At 38.4% G+C, this 19,412-nt stretch overlaps 1 protein-coding gene across 2 annotated transcripts in view; it reads left to right on the forward strand.

Moving 5' to 3' along the window:
• LOC143353769 (scavenger receptor class B member 1) overlaps positions 1 to 19,412 on the forward strand; it is a 45,896-nt gene that overhangs the window by 18,569 nt on the left and 7,915 nt on the right. For both annotated transcript variants that reach the window (XM_076787332.1, XM_076787333.1), the window contains exons 3-7: positions 6,193 to 6,284; positions 7,097 to 7,257; positions 7,691 to 7,835; positions 10,065 to 10,265; positions 18,984 to 19,144. In XM_076787332.1, coding sequence (XP_076643447.1) covers positions 6,193 to 6,284; positions 7,097 to 7,257; positions 7,691 to 7,835; positions 10,065 to 10,265; positions 18,984 to 19,144 — 760 coding nt within the window. The remainder of the gene's footprint in view (positions 1 to 6,192; positions 6,285 to 7,096; positions 7,258 to 7,690; positions 7,836 to 10,064; positions 10,266 to 18,983; positions 19,145 to 19,412) is intronic.

A 19,412-nucleotide genomic window follows, 5' to 3' on the forward strand; every position in this document is an offset into this window, starting at 1 on the left:
TCTATTTCCTGCGCTTGGAATGGTACTAAATATTTTTATTTATTGTAGAATGTCTTGTCAAGATCGTCTCAATATCGTTAGTATAGACTTAGAAAGTAATAGTTAACGTAATGCATTGGGTAAACAAAAGAGACGTTTGAGGATCTAGCAAAATTGTTTTAAGTATTTTTCAAATTAGTATATTTTTCCAAAAGAGTTATCAGTCTAGAGCAGAGCCGTGCAGGCGTCTGCCCGTACGGGCAGCGACTTTCTTTCCCTGGGCTTACTCGGAACAGCGGGTTCGAAGCCGCGCCCCTGTGGGTTCGAAGCCACGCCCCTGTGGGTGCGAAGCCACGTTTACCCCCACTCCGCTAAGTGATTTGCCCGTGGCTGTGCCCACGGGCATCCGCGGGCGCCCTTGCTCGCCAATAAACATGTTCAGCTCTGGTCTAGAGCAACAAGAGCGCAACTGTTGTAATGATGCGTTTATCTCTTCAAAAATAGCGTCGTTGGAAACAGTTGTTTATCAAAACAAATATAGACAAACAGTGTCAGAGATTTCAACGCAGTCCGAGAACTATAATTACAAATTCAATATCATCGATGCTAATCCGTATCGTTATTTACACATAAAAAGATATGTTCAGATAACTGAGGCCTAAGTTTAGCTCAATGCCAACACTGTGCAACAATTACGTGAACAGTAGGCAAGGGTTAAGGTTTCTGGTTGATCGTCACACGCACGTTTGCAGTTATAATAAGCGCATAAAATTCTCGATTGAATAACAAATCGAATAATGCGGCCCCGAATACGTGCATCGAAGGATCAGTAATTAATAATTAATTAACTCATTTTATTCCACAGTGCTGTGTACTAACAGTATTCTGCGAGTTAAACATAGAAATTACTTGATACCTGTCACGTATAGCTCACGCGCTATACTTTTCTCGACAGGGAATGTGTTCTGCACTTCTGCTGATCCTTCAGTCAAGTGTGATCAATTAACACGTTGATTGCCATGTCATCCATATGTGGGTGACGGAATTATTTGTCCAGGTTTTCAAATGAATTTTTACGTTAATATATTCATTGCACCAAATTTGATTAGGATCTGTAAAACACAACAAACTTGGAGGACTACTCAATATCAGACATTTGATTTTTGCAATCTTTATTTCATTAAATAACTTACTTTGATTCCATGAAGTTTTTCAGGTTTCTAGTTTGGCAGTCAAAGTGTTAAATGACTTAATCATACTTGTTCGTCAACACACAAGAACGAGTTTTACTCCCAATGAAATATTTTCGCAAGAATACCTGCGTGTACGTTAATGGCACAATGCGATTCTGAAGTATTCGGCCATCAATTTGTTAAGATCAATCACGAGTAATTACGAACACATAATATACGTACTACACGGACACCGAATGATTTAAGCCGAGCCGGGCCCATTAAAAATGATCGCGAGCAACGTGTCAACACGGCCGACGAAGGAGGCCAAGAAAAGAAGGGAAAAGAAAGAAACGGAGGAAAAAGAATGCACTTCGGCGTCGTTAAGATTGTCCTTAGACAACCAGCGCTGCGGTGGCCATTAAATTGCAATAAAGGCACGGCGGCGACTGCAAGTAAAAATCGATACAGAACGAGCACCGAGAACAAGCGGGAATCGTGTAACCCTCGGGTCGGGTATTCCCTATTCAGCACGGGCAATGGTCCAGTAAAATCGAATTCGTTTGCAAACAGGTCGTTTTTAATTGCTATTTCACGAATCGCGCGTTATTTGAGTCAAGGCGAGCCGGATTTCTGTGAATCACATTTCGCGTATATACATACGTATCGTAGGGCATGATTGACGCCCGTCAACAACGTCTACACCTTGAAACCTAAACGGCTTTTTCCCTTCCAAGAACCCGGCTGTCCCAAATATACATCCGTCACACAGATATCCGATGATCGACAAGGCCGCGAAATCGATCCACGTTTCCGCCGATATGGTTCTTGGATCCAACATTTTTTCTTCTCGCCAACCTTCGCCAATCGACGACCCAATACAAATATGCATAGTAAACGGCTCGCAAAATGTCACGTCGTTTGACGGGATCGGAAACCTTCTAGAATGAAGTAGACGAAGGGGTGGTCATGTGGCCTCCAGTTTTCTATTTCTTCCCGATTAGTGTTCCTTCTGGAGAAATTTTATAATTGATCTCATTTCTCGAGAAAAATTCCAGTATTTCTCGAGAAATTTCAATCTAGGAAAATTCTTATGAATCTCAATTTATTTTGTAACATAAATTCTTAAGTTCTCTGAAATTCTTATTGAAAACTTTGGAACAACTGAATACTGAATTGAGTAATGAGTTCCTTGTTGTTATTGAAGAAGAAATCTCGAAAAGAAGAGACAAGATTGTTGTATCCCTTATGAAATATCTGCATAATCCAGAATCTCTGCAAAAAGATTCAGAAGATACATTTTTTTATTTAACATCCAAGGCAGATACGTATAAAATGGCGAAACAAATTCTAAGCAGACTTTTTGGAAAATATAACAATGATTCTTATGAGAATAGTGAAACACTTTCAGATTCTCAGAACGAGGAACTATCACTGGAAAAACAGTTAGAATTAGAAATTGCAGACAGCCTTCAAGAATTTAGTGTCAAGAGTTTAGCGGCAGAAGAAAATGAATTCCGGACTCTAACAAAGGAATTCCAAATTTTTGAGTCCACTGGAAAAAGGACACCCAATCTTCAGCAACTTTTGGATGTTCTGTATACGATAAAGCCAACATCCACACAAAATGAAATAAATTTTTCTACCGCTACAGATTTTGTTACAAAAAAAAAGAAGTAGATTGTCTGATTCTACATTAGACGCATTATGCTTCTTAAAGAAGTCATTTCAAAAGAAAAGCGTAATGTTTCACTTTATAAAAGTTTGGTAAAAGTGTCCCAATATTTTTTTACTTTATTAAAAATTCTCGAGATTTCTCGAGAATTATCGAGAAATATAGTCTTATTTCTCATTTCTCGAGAAGTGAAAAATGTTTAGAAATCAGGAACACTAGATCTGATTCATAACTTAAATTCATTTGAATTTTTGCTTGAATTTTAGGTAAACTAGTAAGGTTACACAAAAGACGGAAGTAAAAGAAAAATAATTTCATTCAATTCAATATAAAATAAGTCGTTTAAACAAGAATTGGTTAAACTTCAGCTTGGTAACCCAGAAATTTTTAACTTCTTCCTATATAATCCTGTGCATCTTGACGAAAAAAATGCCAAAAATCGAAGTTTCGAGGCGAGGAATTCACTGGTTCATAAGTTATGCGTGTTTAAAATCGAGCGATTTTGACACGTTAAGCGCGGAGCTTGTATCTATGGTCTTGACGAACTATTTATGTCGAAAAACTGTTACTTTATTTCAATTTTAATATTGCGAATTCCTAGTTATTAGTGCATGAGTGTACACTCGCGCAGTATTCTATGATTGATTGATTCTATTTAGTTGTTAGGTTGTAGAGGATGATGTAATTGCAACAATTTGTATCTTCGAACATTTTATTTTAAAAGAAAGTTGAACTAGTCGAGCAGCAAACATTGATAACTCTCTCTCTCTCTCTCTCTCTCTCTCTCTCTCTGCACATCAATACACTTTTTAATATGTTGCTTAATATCAGCTTGCATATTCATGAATATTTCCAGAATGACACTTTTAAATACATTAGATATTCTCTTCTTCGTGTCATCAATACTTATCGGCTGACGACTAAAAACCTTTTCAAAAATACCACGTGCCATAGAATGCTGTGGGGGGGGGGGGGGGGGTGACGCTTATGAAGTAATAGTAATTCCCAGTATTAAAATTAAAATATCTCCCAAAGTAATGATTTTTCGACGTACATAGGTTAATACATTTTCATTCAGAATACCGAGATGCATCGAATAGCGCATAAAAAATTATATGATTCCGTTAAAAAGAAATTAAGATGATCTTCACGTGTCCTTCATGCGTACACTTACCAACAAAATCGAAACATCCTTTATAACAAATTATACAAATAACGAATAGTTCTCGAGATAATCTGGGCACCCATTGTAAGCAAAAAAAAAAATAGACGTAAAATCTTATTTTTGGCTTGCTGAACACGGCCGGAATCTTTTTGTTTTAAATGCCGGATGAATCAAAGACGGCACAAAAACAACAGTAATCGTTTGTGCATAAATTTCAGAAATGTTAAAAGCTTTTTTCGTGACACCACTTATCGCGCCATATTAGGAAGAGACAAGTAAAAAACCTGTTTTGAATAATCAATTCGTATATTGCGATACGAAATTAAAAGGGGATTTCAAGATCATCATACTACATTGCAGTTTCTCTTGCGATCGATTAAACAAGGACATAATAACTGATCCCAATACTGCATCGCAATTTGTTTAAATCGTGTTCACTCCAAATATACAAATTACTATGAAAACATAAGCCTGTCACTTTGTTACTGTCGCTGAACTACAACTCTTTTTAATCCGAAGCTGGATAATGTTGATTTTTCAAAAAAAAAAATTGTGTAACATTCAAATATTACACTTCCTAAAGAATAAGATTTTTTTCATAGAATTTACGTAACAATATATGTATATACGTATACCGAACTTCAGTTTATTAATACAGCACTAATACTGGTTTGTTTTTAGACGACAAGAACGTACAAAATTTTGATATTAGTTGTAACAGTTAGTTCGAGTCTGTTAATACGAATGATTATATAAGAAAGTTATATAATGTATCGCAACAGCGATACCATCGATTCAGAAAAAACTGCTTTTCAGGAAAAGTCACGCAGCAAAATGACAGTTAAGCGAATCGCGAAAGGCGCGTGTAAGTAATCAACGCGTTGCAGCTGGACGATAACTAATTGCAAATTCATCAGGATTAGCACTATCGTCAAGGAATCGCAAAATTCCGTGGAATTAGCGATAAATAGAGTAGGACATAATCATCGTCGCGACGTCAACGCCTTCGTATGCATTATTTTTCTCATTTTTCACGGCTGGAAATCATAATACTTTCGTCAGTCTTCGTAGTCTAAACAATCCGAGAAAAACTGACGTAGACCGTAACGATACGTACGGAATAACAATATTATCTGGATCTCGGTTAGAACTATTGCTGCTTCGTCCATAAAATTGTAGAGCCAATTATGATCAGACCGATCGAGAGCTACGCACAACGAACAACGAAAATACATTCTAAGCAGACAGACTGAATCATTTCAATCGACAGGTTGCCACAGGCTGAACGGAGGATTTTGTAAAAACTTGAAAGACATTTGTTTATTTCCTTACACAAGTTCCATGAAATATAGAAACCTCGGTATATTCTATGCAATAGTACAATCCGAAGTTTTGCAAATATTGTCGTCATTCGAACCACGAGTATTCTCCAGAATTTCCGAGTACAGTAAAGTCTTGATGCAAGCCGAACGGAGCTACCTAATCATAGTCAGTTTACCTATCCCCTCCACGGGGAGGCATACTAAGCGAGTAGTGTAAACACGCCGCGTAATCCGACACAGGGTCGGGTACATCGGTGTGAAACCACTACTAATCCACTTACGAAACTTCCTTATTTTTCGCTATTCTTTTATGGGACTGCACGATCTATGTCACAGAGGATTGGGATTTTAGAAGATCAAGACTTTACTGTATATGTCCCTTTCTCTAATACTGTTCTATATAATTTTGTTAAAAACAGTAATGAAGTGGTAACAAGAGAGCGAGAATATAACTGCAATAAAAAATGATCTCTATAACAATAAAAATTCGATTAGCGAAGCGTGCGTTTCAAAAGTCTTAAGCTTCGGATTGCCTGGTTTCCTTTACACCGATTAACAACCGCGTAAGTAAGAAACATCTTGGTATAATAATTTCACGAGTTCTTTGACCAATCCGCTCTCGTTGTCGAATTGTTAGGCGAGCATTGTCCCAACGTCCTCGCACAATAACGGATTACTGGAACACTGGGAATAGCCTCACGTGTTCGGAATAAAAGTCGAGCGCAAACGTTCGACACGTGATTTCCTAAGGCAAATATCTCGTTACACAATGAAGAATCCGTTGCGAACGTCGTATCATCGAATTTGACGCAACGTGAATAATTAACCGAGCTTGACGATTATTTCTCGGTAAGCAAAATTATTTCTTTTTTGTTGCAGGAAGCATAATCTTATTCATCTCGGGCGCCGTTTGCTTGCTCCTCGCCTGCGTCACCTACATAGGCAATCCTGCGGAATGGATTTTCAATTACGTAAGTCAGAAAACGTCTCATTTCCTAGCCCTTGCCGATTCTATTGTTCACTGCCAAATTAGTTCTTCCGTTGCACCGAAGTGGTTAAATTCACCCTGACAGAACGTGGAATATATTCGTGTCGACACCGGACGTCTTCCTCTTAACTATAGTTTCTTTCTCTTGAGTACAGCCTCTTCTAGGTAATCATAGGTTAGAACAGTGAAAAATACGCGTAACCCCTTGGTGTACAAAGATGTCTCAGACGACTGTGCAATGAAATGACTGTTTCATATGCCATTGTACACATTGAAGCAAAATATTCTCTAACATTAACAGCAAATATTATCAGCAACATGTCCATTATCGTCCCAGGTAAACGTCTGCTTTGTATCTGTACAGACATTCCTTGCCAGCCTACACAAATGATCGGCTAAACAGCTAATCATTGATCACGTCAAATCTGATTTAACACTGGAACTACCGAACCAGTCGAAATGACTGGCGGATGATTTCTTCTTTCACGATTACTGAAACTATGATAACGTTTTCACGAGAAACTTTTTGGAGTACATGTTACCATAAAAATGGTACGAAACCTGAGCAAATTCAATCTTGCTGTTATTATAAAGGGACAAGTCTAAGTCACGTTTAGGGCTCGGTTGTTCTAGTGTTAATTCGCATATGAAAAGGTTGAATAAGTAATCGTGGGTTTTATAGACGAGACAAATAAATAACGAGACAATTGAACCGAGTCTTCGGTGGACTCGGTCCTTCGACTAACGATAGCAAAATGGCTGTGAATAATAATCGCGCGAACATCGTTCTTTTAGAAACTGGAAATGAGGCCGGACTCGCTAGTTTTCCAATTATGGAAGAAACCTCCTATCGATGTTTTCATCAAAATCTACATATTTAATATCACCAACGTGGACGCATTCATGAATGGCGAAGAAAAGCTGAAAGTCTCGGAAATTGGACCTTACGTCTACCAGTGAGTACCGCAACGCCTAATTTTCGCCTAATTAACGTCCAATTTTGAGAACGTTCATAAAGTTTTCTCGAAATTACAATTTTGTCGAAATCCCTGTAAAAATCTGTTTCTACAAAAATGTTGCTCAGCTAATATCACACTCGTTTATAAACTGTAATATTAACCCTTTGCACTCGAAGCCATTTTAGCTCTAAAACGAAACATGTCTTCCGACCTAGGATATTTCCCTTCTATACATAGTTTTTGATACTCTACATACGAGAATGGTGCAATTTACACGTAGAGTACTGAAATGTTTAGTGATTTATTAAATACAAACAAATTTAATAATGTAAATAATATTTTTGATAATGATACAGCGATTTTTAGTGGCGCCTTACAGTCGCCATTCGAGTGCTAAGGGTTAAATGTTAACCGGTGCGTCTATTTTCAGGGAAATACTAGAGAACCAGAATGTCACGTGGCACAAGAACAAAACGATCTCGTTCATGCCGAAAAGAACTATAGTGTTCGTACCAGAAATGTCTAGCGGCGATCCAGCTCTCGACATAGTGAGCGTGCCGAACATACCGATGCTGGTGAGTGAAATCACGTTCCTGATTCAATCATTATTCCCACTGTATACGCACGATCGATCGATCAATCAATTAACAGCGTAATTCCAGTGTTCCCGACACTCGTAACACGATCATTATTAACTCTCCGACTCCCACGAGTTCCTACACCTATGCCGGGGTCATTTCTGACCCAGGCCGATATTTCACTATAGTTTTCTTTCGATATAAGGCGATTCCAAAGCGTCCTCTTATATCGGAATAAGCTTATCCGACGGGTCACGAATGACTCCGGCATAGCACACGGAGGGTTCGCGGAATCGCCTACTCGCCGATTTCCCAAAAATTAACGAAAAACCTCTCACAAAAAACAGCCCGAAAATTAGTTCTTTCTTAGTGAAGGTCTTGTAGTAATTACAAAAAAAAAACAGGATCGTCTTGTTATATTTTAAAAAATGGATCTTGTTATGGAAATCTTGCATGTACTATGACAGTAACAACTGCGCTGCACGCTGACAGCGGTGATCTATTACTATAACGTCTAGAAACACCCGTCAAAGTGGAGCTAACGAGTGAACCGATGTTTATGCATCGTAGTATATAAAACACAAGAGTACGCGTGTGTATTAATAGAATTTAAGAATATTTTCATTTCGTTTCCACGGCGAGGAATCGTCTGGACAACGAACAAAATATTTCCTTTGTCATTCTCGTGGAGTTAACCTTTTGCACTCGAAGCTATTTTAACTCCAAAACGAAACATTTTTTCCGACCTAGAATATTTCCCTTCAATATATTTTTTCTTTCATGTTATACATACGTAAATGGTGCAATTTACACGTACAATAATGGAGTGTTTAGTAATTTATTAAATACAAACAAATTTAATAATGTAACAAATATTTTGAATAACGATACAGCAATTTTTAGTGGCGCCTTACGGTCGCCATTCGCGTGCTAAGGGTTAAACAGGAAAATAGGAATTCGCCTAAGCTACGAGATGTTGCATTTTGTACGTGTTATTTGCAAAGATGTAAATGGAAATAACATGACAACTATGCACATATCGTTAAATTTGTTAAATGACAACATTAGAGCGTCGTAACGAATTGTGATTAGAATAACTTTGCATACTTCACCTTATAAACGCTCCGGTTCGTGGCCTTTTCATCCCTGTCGAATAATATTCAACGTTGTGCGTTACCATTTGTAATTTGCGGTCGATTAGGCAGAGAAAACTTAGGCAAGCATCGTAAATCACGCGGCTGTAATTTCTCAGCAATTTTGCGGAAACGATATCGTTCCGAATGCATCAAAGAAATACGTCTTTAGCAATAATTACATAGTGACATGGACACGAGGCTTCCCGTAATAATTGACGTGATTTCGGTTATTTTTACATTGACACGCTGTTGCAATGTCATCTTTGAATCGTTGACAGTTCTATCATCAAGGTTCTTTCTCTGGAGCAATTATCTATAATAATTCCGCTACCGCGTGAAAAAGATGCGGCTAATTGGCATGAATAGTGTTACACTACCGGCGTACCATTAGTCTGTCAATGACGGTAGCAAATTGGACACATGTCATGAATAGTGGACTTTTATGCAGATATGCAATTTTTCCTCCTCAAATTGAGCAGCGATCAAAGAAACATTCCAACGAGTTTAGCAAGCCAAAGTATATTGATTTTTTAATTATTCGGAGACTCGTGGAAATATTTGAAGGAAGCTGGAAATATTCAAGATTTTTCCGATTTTCGAGTATAATTAAAAGATTCAATGGCACTCCGATTCTCTGCCACGCGCACTCAAATTTTTTCTAATCTAAATGCCTATTTCGAGGCTTCCGATCGTTGTAAGAATTTTAAATAAGACATATTGAATAATATTTTCAATTATTCAAAGGAGACAGCCGCGATCAAGATCAATAAAGCTTCGTATCGCCGAAAGAATGACATAAACACGCTTAATGGATTTCATTAACTGCGTGAACGAATTAATATTTAATTCGAGCAATTTACATAGAAATTACGGCTAATCCTGGCACTAACAAATCACTGATAAACGAAGAGCGGACAGTTGTGCTATTTCCAGTTTTCAATGATAAATTGTTGAGAATATGTTCCGGTGTTGGAACAGTAAACAACTCGATTGTGTCTCGCATTCATAAATACACAAACATCGGTCTATTTACAACTTAACGAATCGTCCAAGACCGTATCACGTTGAGACCGATAAATTATGTTTACAGGGACTGTCGTCGACGCTGCACGATGCTGGATTCTTCGTAAATTTCCCATGGACCAGGCTGGTCAACATGGTGGACAGCAAACCGATCCTGAATATCACAGTTCACGACTATCTATGGGGATACGAAGATAGCCTGGTCCATTTGGCGAACAGCGTCCTGCCGAATTTCATTAATTTCCAGAAGTTCGGTCTGCTCGACCGGGTGAGTCCGAATTTTACCCTAACCCGAATCGTTCCTAAGAATTCCAATATTCAATCATCGTTCATCACTCCTTGTCATTGTCCGCGACGCTAATCAATTATTTTTCGAAAGAACTTCCATGTTCTACTCCGAATATTTACGAGCTGCTCGTTCACCACGCGATTCAATTAAGTTGAGGCGTTAATGAGCGCAAATACGATCGTAAAACTGGACAATATTCAAATCGTGAGAAGCCATCGTTGACACGTATGTCAATCGAAGAGATTACGCAAAATAACGAGAAAGAAATCGATTATATTTTCCTATGTTCTACTAATCATAGTAATCTTCCCTCGCGACGCCGTACAAAAACAGCCCGCAAGAACCAGCGAGTCCGCTTCATTAACACAACAACCGCAAAAGTTATTAAGCAAAGAAAGAACCGCTTAGTTCGTTCGGTTGCCGGCAGTTATCAGTGGGTAAACGTTGCTCAATCAGTTTCGACAGTCTAACAAATGATTTTCATGCGAGCGTCACGACGTTGCTTGACTTTCATTGTTACCGGAATAGTTTGTGCCATGATTATGGAGCATGTCACCTTAACCTTTTCCACCGTGTCACACGTATTCTCTCATATGTGCATTTGACGTGTGACTCACTGCGGCAGTTTTTCGTTTGTACGGTTTTTTGTTGATACAATTAAATGCACGCTGCAACCGATTTCCCTTGCAACTTTTCAACGTCGAACGGTTTATATATATATATAAAACCGTTTTTATCCCGAGAGAGAAAAAAGCGTTTTCAGATGAACGTCTTACACAACCCTACTGTAAAACACAGCGTGGCTTATGGATACAAGCGTGCAGATTAAGTTTTTCTTTTTATCGTTGTTACTTAATCGCTGTATGGTTACCTACCGGTGTAGATGAATTGCGTTACCTAATAGGCCAGCAATGCTCATGCAAATGCCTCCTCGTCCCGAATCGAAAAACAACTTTTTACACAGGCCAGTTTGTTCCCCGCGTTCGAAACGAAATGAAAACACGGCGAGACTTCGAGGAAATGTTTGCACGAGTCGACTGCATAACATTTGCAACATATTCATCATTAAATACCATCATTGACAGCTACCGTCGGTACGGTTCGCGTGCGAGACAATTACGTTGAAAAGTTATAATCACCCGCGGATGGCCAACGGCGCATAGTCGGCGAAAACGCGATTTCGCAGCTCGAAAATGGGAATACTTTCTTTTTGTTTTTAAATAAATGGGTGACGGGGATGTTTGAAGAACATTCCGAAGGAAGCAAATCCGAGAGGAATATTTTTACTCCCCCCACCACGACCCACAGGAGGCCGACAAAGTTCAAGGAAAATATTAACCCTTTGCACTCGAAGCCATTTTAACTCTAAAACGAAACATTTCTTCCGACCCAGAATATTTCCCTTCTATATATATTTTTCCATGCTATACATACGAACATGGTGCAATTTATTCGTATGGTACTGAAATGTTCAGTAATTTATTAAATACAAACAAATTTAATAATGCGAGAAATATTTTGAGTAATGATACAAGAATTTTTAGTGGCACCTTACACTCGCCATTCGAGTGCTAAGGGTTAAGAACGTGAAATTGTCACCTTTCACATGATTTTTTCAATATTCCAGTGCAATTTAAAAGAAAACTATTGGAAATAACTGAGTTGGGTTTCAAACGATTTTGAAACAAGTAATTGTTGTCACATTTTGAAAATTATAGTTTTTTCAAGTGAGCACAAGTTTTTCGCCGGAATTTGAACTATAAACATGCACATCTCAGCCGGAACCTAATGGAACCTTGCACCGACTATACCCCGATAAACTACGATTAGTTGACCGAACAATGCAAAAAGATTTATTCGCGACAACTTGCAACAAATCTACCAGAAATTACGGATTTACTTCAGGAATATTAATGCAGACGAACAGGTACATTAATTCCACTTATTCTGTGTAATTAATAAACACCGTATAGATTCGAATTGATTTTTCTCGCAATTCGAAGCGATAAATGTTACCTTTTTACCTATTAAATTTCATCTTCAATTATCTCGAAAGGTTTGGAAGTTATTACTTTAGAGCGCCAAAATGGCACTTTCGCCCACAGTGCGGATCGCACGAGCAATCGATTTCGCGAGCATCGATCGAGAGAATCGGGGATCCGATCGTTCGGGGGCCATAAAAACGGGAATCGAAAAGTAAGGGAAAGCTCGCATAAGCGTCCGCTCGTTAACGAGACGCGAACGCGCGTTTAGAGTCGCGACACGTATTGCGTACAGACTAGACGTTCGAGAGCATGGAAGGCAAAAAAAAAGAAAAAGAAAAGAAAAATATACCGGTTATTGACACAACTGACTAACCTTGTCCATGCATGAATCGAACGAATCATTTCACGTTTCCTGTTGCTAAACTTCGCTGCCTTTGTGCCGGTGTCTGTGCGCGAACCCCACCAATACAGATCGATCGATCAAAGTTGCAAAGAGAAACGCAATACACGATACCGTGCGCGACAAGGAATTGGAACAAGTGAGGCGATCGAGGCTTCCCTTCACCCCTTCAACGGTGCAATTCAAAATATTTGTGTAAATCACCGGCGAGTGCAGCTGATACTGTTTTCCACCTGGCGCACAGCACGGAAACCTGAGCCTAAACGCGTCAGGAGTCACTAAGCTTCGCGCTTCTAAATATTGTAGCATCTTTTCTATTAGGTTGGCAGGAAAGTAATTTCGGTATTTTTAGGTGAAATAAAATCCAATTTTTTTTTATCAAAGCAATGAATTTTAATCAATAAAATATTTTCCATTTTGTTCTATGATCTTTTGCCATGTTTCCGGTAGCTTCATAATTCCGCGCTCATAAAACTTCTGATCCTTTTCGGTGAAAAACTGATCCAAGTGCGATTTCAGACCATCATCATTAGTGAAAGTTTTACCATTCAAAGAGTTTTGTAAACTTCGGAATAAATGATAATCTGGTGGTGCAATGTCAGAGCTATATGGTGGATGTGACGTCACTTCCCAACCAAGCTCCAGTAACTTTTCACACGTTACCAAAGATGTGTGTGGCCTAGCGTTATCATGGTGGAACACGATTCCTTTGCGATTTCCCAATTCTGGCCGTTTTTCTTTGATTGCTATGTCCAGTTTTGTTAGTTGTCGACAATAAACATCTGAATTGATGGTTTGGTTCCTTGGGAGAAGCTCAAAATACACAGTACCTTTGTAATCCCACCAATCTGACAACATGATCTTCTTTTGGTGCAATTCAACTTTCGGCGTGGTTTGGGCTGATTCATCGCGCTTCGACCATGATCGTTTTCGAGTTGTGTTATTGCAAACAACCCATTTCTCATCACCAGTGACGATTCGCTTCAGAAAAGGGTCGATTTCATTTCGTTTGAGATGCATATCGCATGTGTTGATGCGTTGCGTGAAGTGAATTTCTTTCAATTCGTGTGGAACCGAAATATCGAGCTTCTTAACGATTCCGAGACTTTTTAAACGATATTCTATAGTTGTATGCGAGACATTTGACCTGTCTGCAAACTCTCGGACAGTTATACGACGATCCGATTCAATAATGGCTTTCATTTTATCATCGTCAACTTCCGATGGTCGACCAGAACGTTGGTCGTCTTCAAGTGAGAAATTTCCAGAACGGAATTTTTTAAACCAATTCTGGCACGTGCGTTCTGTTAAGCAATCCACACCATAAACTTCACATATATCTTTGTGAGCCTCGGCAGCTTTCTTACCTCTACGGAAATAAAAAAGCAATATGTGCCTATAATGTTCGTTTTTGCACTGCATGTTCGAATTGACACAGAACTAACAATTTTAATCAAAATTACGTGTAATTTGCTTCAAAAGTGACCTAAAAGATGCAGTTATGAAATGTCAGAAGGAAAACAAACGCAACGTTAACAGAAATCAATCAAACAAAACATAAAGCCATCTATTAGTGAAAACCGAAATTACTTTCTTGCCAACCTTTTAAATTTTAAATTTCTTCTTTTACTATATTACACTAAACAGTTGAGCTTCCACTCGAGAAAGACATATCGACTCTTCGTTGCTCCGGTGAGAAATAATGAGAATGAAAATATTACACGGAAGGGATATTCGAACTGTTAACAATGCCAGATCTGTCTAATTACACGTTTCCTCGCAGCTTAGGATATATCCTAGAACAGGAAATGCAGAGACGTAGATTACCATTTACTCAGGCTTATCAACAAAATGTTCTTCTCCGTCTGGAAGTACGAACTACGTTGAAACCCTTGAGCGAAATGTAAGAAACTGGTAAAACTAGTTCCGATCGCTGAAAAAAGTTCTTGCGCATCTCTGAACCGGTAACATTAACAATCTCCGATGGTCAGGCGACTAACAGCAGCGCGACAACAATGATTGACGCAAGCTTGAAAAAAGCGTACGGCGTGTACGAGCACCGCTTACGTTACTCTCGTCGAACAGTCACGGTTCAAATGACCTGCACCCAAACCTGCCAGCATATTTTATAGAACATGTAGCAAATTAAAAGTTCTACTTGCAACAAACGAACGATGTCAATCATGAATATTCAGAAGTAACTGGATCGAATGAAAATTCTCGTATGTCGCGGAAATTTCAAATGTAAATCTTTTGGATGTGGTTCTGTCATAAAAAGTCCGAAATTTTACAATTACTAATTATACAAAGCATACGCAGTTTATGCACGAAAAATAGGCAAATATGCAAAATATGATAGCTATTATTTGCCTGCTCTATTAGTAGTTTTAACTACTGATGTCCATGTGTAATAATTAACTATAATGTCTCGCAAATTAAAACACTCTTCCAGGCAATTCTTTCGGAGGATCGATTCGTCAGGAATTCATATATTTACAAAATTCCTCCATGTATCATCATTAAATGACAACCATAGTCCAGTCCAGCGTCGCCAGATCAAGACTTGTTCCCCCACTCTAATTCCCCCTTTTCCCTGAGCTTGCGCAGCGGTCCGGTCACGTGACGCGTTTCCTCTCTGCCCCGCATACTCTGATACTGGCGGAGAGGGGGTAACTTTTCCCCTCGATTCGTGCTCCCTCCCCTCATCCGGCGACACTGGTTCAATCCATATAGAACTCATTTTTATCTGAAGTTGTTGGTACATTTTCAAAACTTTCGCTAAATCAGCTAAATATGCTACTTTTCACTTTCTCAAATTTTATCTTTTCACTGCGAACTTCGCAGTAAATGTGCTTCACCCATTTGCATCATTAATTTTCCCGGTCACTATCACCGGAGCGTACGCCATATACGCTCGATTTATTTTTTCTTATAGTGCTGAAATATGAAGTTCTTTTACTTTTAGTGGTTTTTGTGCTTAAATATAATAAAAAGAAAAGTTCTTTTCATATTTCCTTATGATGCAAATGGATTAATGGTGTTCGAAGATTGCACTAATGCTTCCCTACTTCTTCAAACTTTCGGCATGTTCAAAGAAACAAATAAAAATTCACGTCGGAATCCGCCAGCCACTCTAATCACTTTCCTACTCGAACCGCAAACTGACAAATCGTGTACATATACACTACGAAGCATGATCGTAGCATGCTAACTGTTTATCGCTTCGTGAACTGACTCAAATACTGACGAAATAAATATGCCACATAAAAGTGGCACATGCAATACGTTATATTAAATATGCAAAGCAATATGAACAAAATAAAACATACATTTGTAGAATATAGAAATGACGTTATTTTCAGTTCAACGCTCACATCTTTATCTTTCTTCTATAAAAATATGCGTTTGCATATAAATCCGCAGTCAGATAATAAATCATTTAATATCAGAAATTGCATTAATATGAGAACAAAATAAAAATAAAGTAGAAAAGTCAAGCGAGAAACAAAGTTCAAACTGTATTTCTAACACGCTAATAAATAGTGTCTTAAAATCGATTCTACTATTCGATAATGGTACTGTTAAAGATTTCGTTCTATTATTTTCAGTTCAACGCCCACATCTTTAAGTTTCTTCTATAAAAATATGCGTTTGCATATAAATCCGGTCAGATAATAAGTCATTTAATATCAGAAATTGCATTAATATGAGAACAAAATAAAAATAAAGTAGAAAAGTCTAGCGAGAAACGAAGTTCAATCTGTATTTCTAAAATGCTAATAAATAGTGTCTTAAAATCGATTCTACTATACGATAATGGTACTGTTAGAGATTTTGTTTTATTATGAGAAAAACTGCATTGCAGACTCGAGTCGCTAACTGTCCCGAACTGTCGGCGGTTTTCGCAATTATTCTCAGCCGTTGATCCTTTCACTGTTTTGCATACGGTTTCAGGGTTCACGAGGTTAGTGTCAACGACTTCTAAGCGGACAAAAAGCGATTATGACAGAGACACTCGCACGCCATCAATCGAACGTGCGCCGCGCGTGCCGATATCGACTCGAGCGAAACTGATCGTTGCCGGGGATTTAGCCGGTGGGAGCGTTTTATAGATCCGAGAAATTAGTCTCGATCGCGGGCTGTTTGTATCGCCGTGATTTCTGGCGACGGGATTCCTGAACCTGTTGCTCGATCTCTCGCGCTCTTTTTTTTTTGTTTGCCCCCGCCGTTACGATAAATAACGAGTCGAAAGGAACTGTTAATGAAAGTTCTATGTCATACTCATAGGTGAGCGTGTCTTTTTCGTAATCTGGTTCAAATAATTGCGGCATTAGTCCCTGAGGGTAATTTGATCTTAATTGGCAATATCAAACGAGAATATTCTTTTCACTTATCCCGTACCCCGAGCTATCGCAAATGGCGGAAGATGGAAATCCGCGGACGCTAATTGACTTTTTGGTCAAAAAAGAATTTGACTTTTTGTTGAACGCTAATTGGCGTTTGTGATTTTCTTAAACTACAAAATGTCAAACTCGTTTCAATCTGAAACTAAAGAAACCTTGACTGAAAATTTCAAACGTAAAGACAAATACAACAAACATTGATATGTTAATCGTTCGAAAACATGTGTTTACTTAAGTGGAAAGATCGATTCTTGTAAAAATTGCGTTTGCATGTCCGTCGATTGTGATTCAACGGCATTGAAGTACCACGTCTGATCATTACTTGCCGTTTCTACTTACAGTTAGCGCGAGTGCGTGAGCCGCATTCATTCTGAAAGCCGCTCTGCATAGGAAACAGTTTGCTCGAGACTTTCGCGTTATTTTTACGTTACGAGTAACGTTTTTGACCGTGAAAGAAAAAATATTATACAACGTTCTGCACGATCCTTGTGTTCAGCGTACGGTACTATAAAAATATTCTACTATTCATTGCCGACCGAACGAGCGCAACTGACTCATTCATGAATTTATTCTCAATGATCACGATTTCAAGTACGATCCTGCCGTTTGTAAATTGTTTCGTCACATTTCCTGCGAACAATAACACGTTCAACATGCCTATTCATTTATTCCGCGAAAACGGGGAGGAAAAACGCGAGGAAATTATACAATACTGACCCAAAAACACAAGATTGCGTGTAACTACTCTGATTCAAAAATATCTATATGTACATCTATCTGTTCTCTGTACATATTTTACATAAGCCGTTCGCTCGAATTCTACCAGAAAAATTATGTTTATAAAATTCACGAGTTTGTACGTAATTCCAAATCGGTGATTTCATTTGTTGTATAATCGTATTTTGTATTTTTACTGTCAGTAAATTCTCCGACCAAATCCTTTAGCTGCGAGACGATAAGTTGTTGATGTTAATGAAAGTGACGACTCATTTCCATGAATATCTTGAGCCAAGCTTTATGAAACTCACCTTCGAATTTGACCTAACATTTAACCACATAGGCTCGCCAGTCGACGGACAGTTGCGTTCTATAAAACAATCCATTCAAAAGTCTAACGTCGCTGATGCAAGGAGAAGTGAAACTGAATGCTATAATGGAAAAAAATGCGAATAAATGTTTAACCTGTTCATGTCGTAAATTGTTGTAGCAATACTACAAGCTATAAAAGATGCAATAAAACCAGTGTACAGTACCGAGATAGGTCGTTAATACAAGCAGTTGGTAATCGCAAGCCAGCCTACATGTGTATACAATAAAAATACCCATGACACCTGTTTTCCGTGAAAAATATATCGAGATGAACAAAACTTAAAGTCGCCAAACTGCGACGACCACGATGCGGATTTTATAAAAATTGTAACATTCACAATTTCAATTCTGTACATTTATGGCCGAAGAGAGTAATTGAAACACAAAACGGTAAAAACAGTAGAGAAATATACGAATTTGGTTCTGTTATTGTCAAATAATTTAAATTATATGAATCCTCAGTAGTAGGTGCATACAATCTATTAACCCTCAGTAATAGAAGGTATCTAAAAAAAGAAAATCTGTGAACTTTCACTGTGAGAAATATATAAGTGTTGATAAAAGAAACAGATGTCTGCTCAATTCGTTTTCTTCCAATTGATATAGAAAATTGAAAGACCTGCAATCTACGGGTAATATAATTTCTTTCAATCTCCAATGCTCGTAAACATGATCGTAAAAGCGAATGTTTGCATAAACATTCCTGCACCAGTGCTATCGACATCGTAAAACGACATCACAATTCGATTCACCGCGGTTGCACTCTGCGAATGTGAGTAAACAAATGCGACACGTACAATATGAATATTCTTTTGCACAGATGTACGATGAGGGAACCAACGTCGTGTTCATGAACGTCGGCAAAAACGAGAACATGACCGAAGAGGAGGGGCGGTACCTGAGCATCGAGTCTTATAATTACAGTCCGGGAATGTCGCAGTGGGGATACACAGAACCAGAAGGAAACGAGACTCTTCCACAGTAAGAATCATTGTACTATAGTAAGAAAATTTGTTCAATTTCAACTTTTGGATCGTGGCTCGATCAAATTAGGAAACTCGTGTAAAGTTACTGACGAAAAACGATGGGAGTTTTACACCTGGTTCGACTTGTACATTATAACAATGAAAAGTGCTTTGCCGGGAGAGAGAGAGATAGTTTTATTTTGTTGTAATTATAGGATATTGTAAACCGAGTCCAAATCTTGGCTGCAAGGCCGAATAAAGCAATATTATTATTATTAAGTGCT

This window comes from Halictus rubicundus, chromosome 4 (assembly GCF_050948215.1).
Source record: "Halictus rubicundus isolate RS-2024b chromosome 4, iyHalRubi1_principal, whole genome shotgun sequence".
Classification (NCBI taxonomy): domain Eukaryota; kingdom Metazoa; phylum Arthropoda; class Insecta; order Hymenoptera; family Halictidae; genus Halictus; species Halictus rubicundus.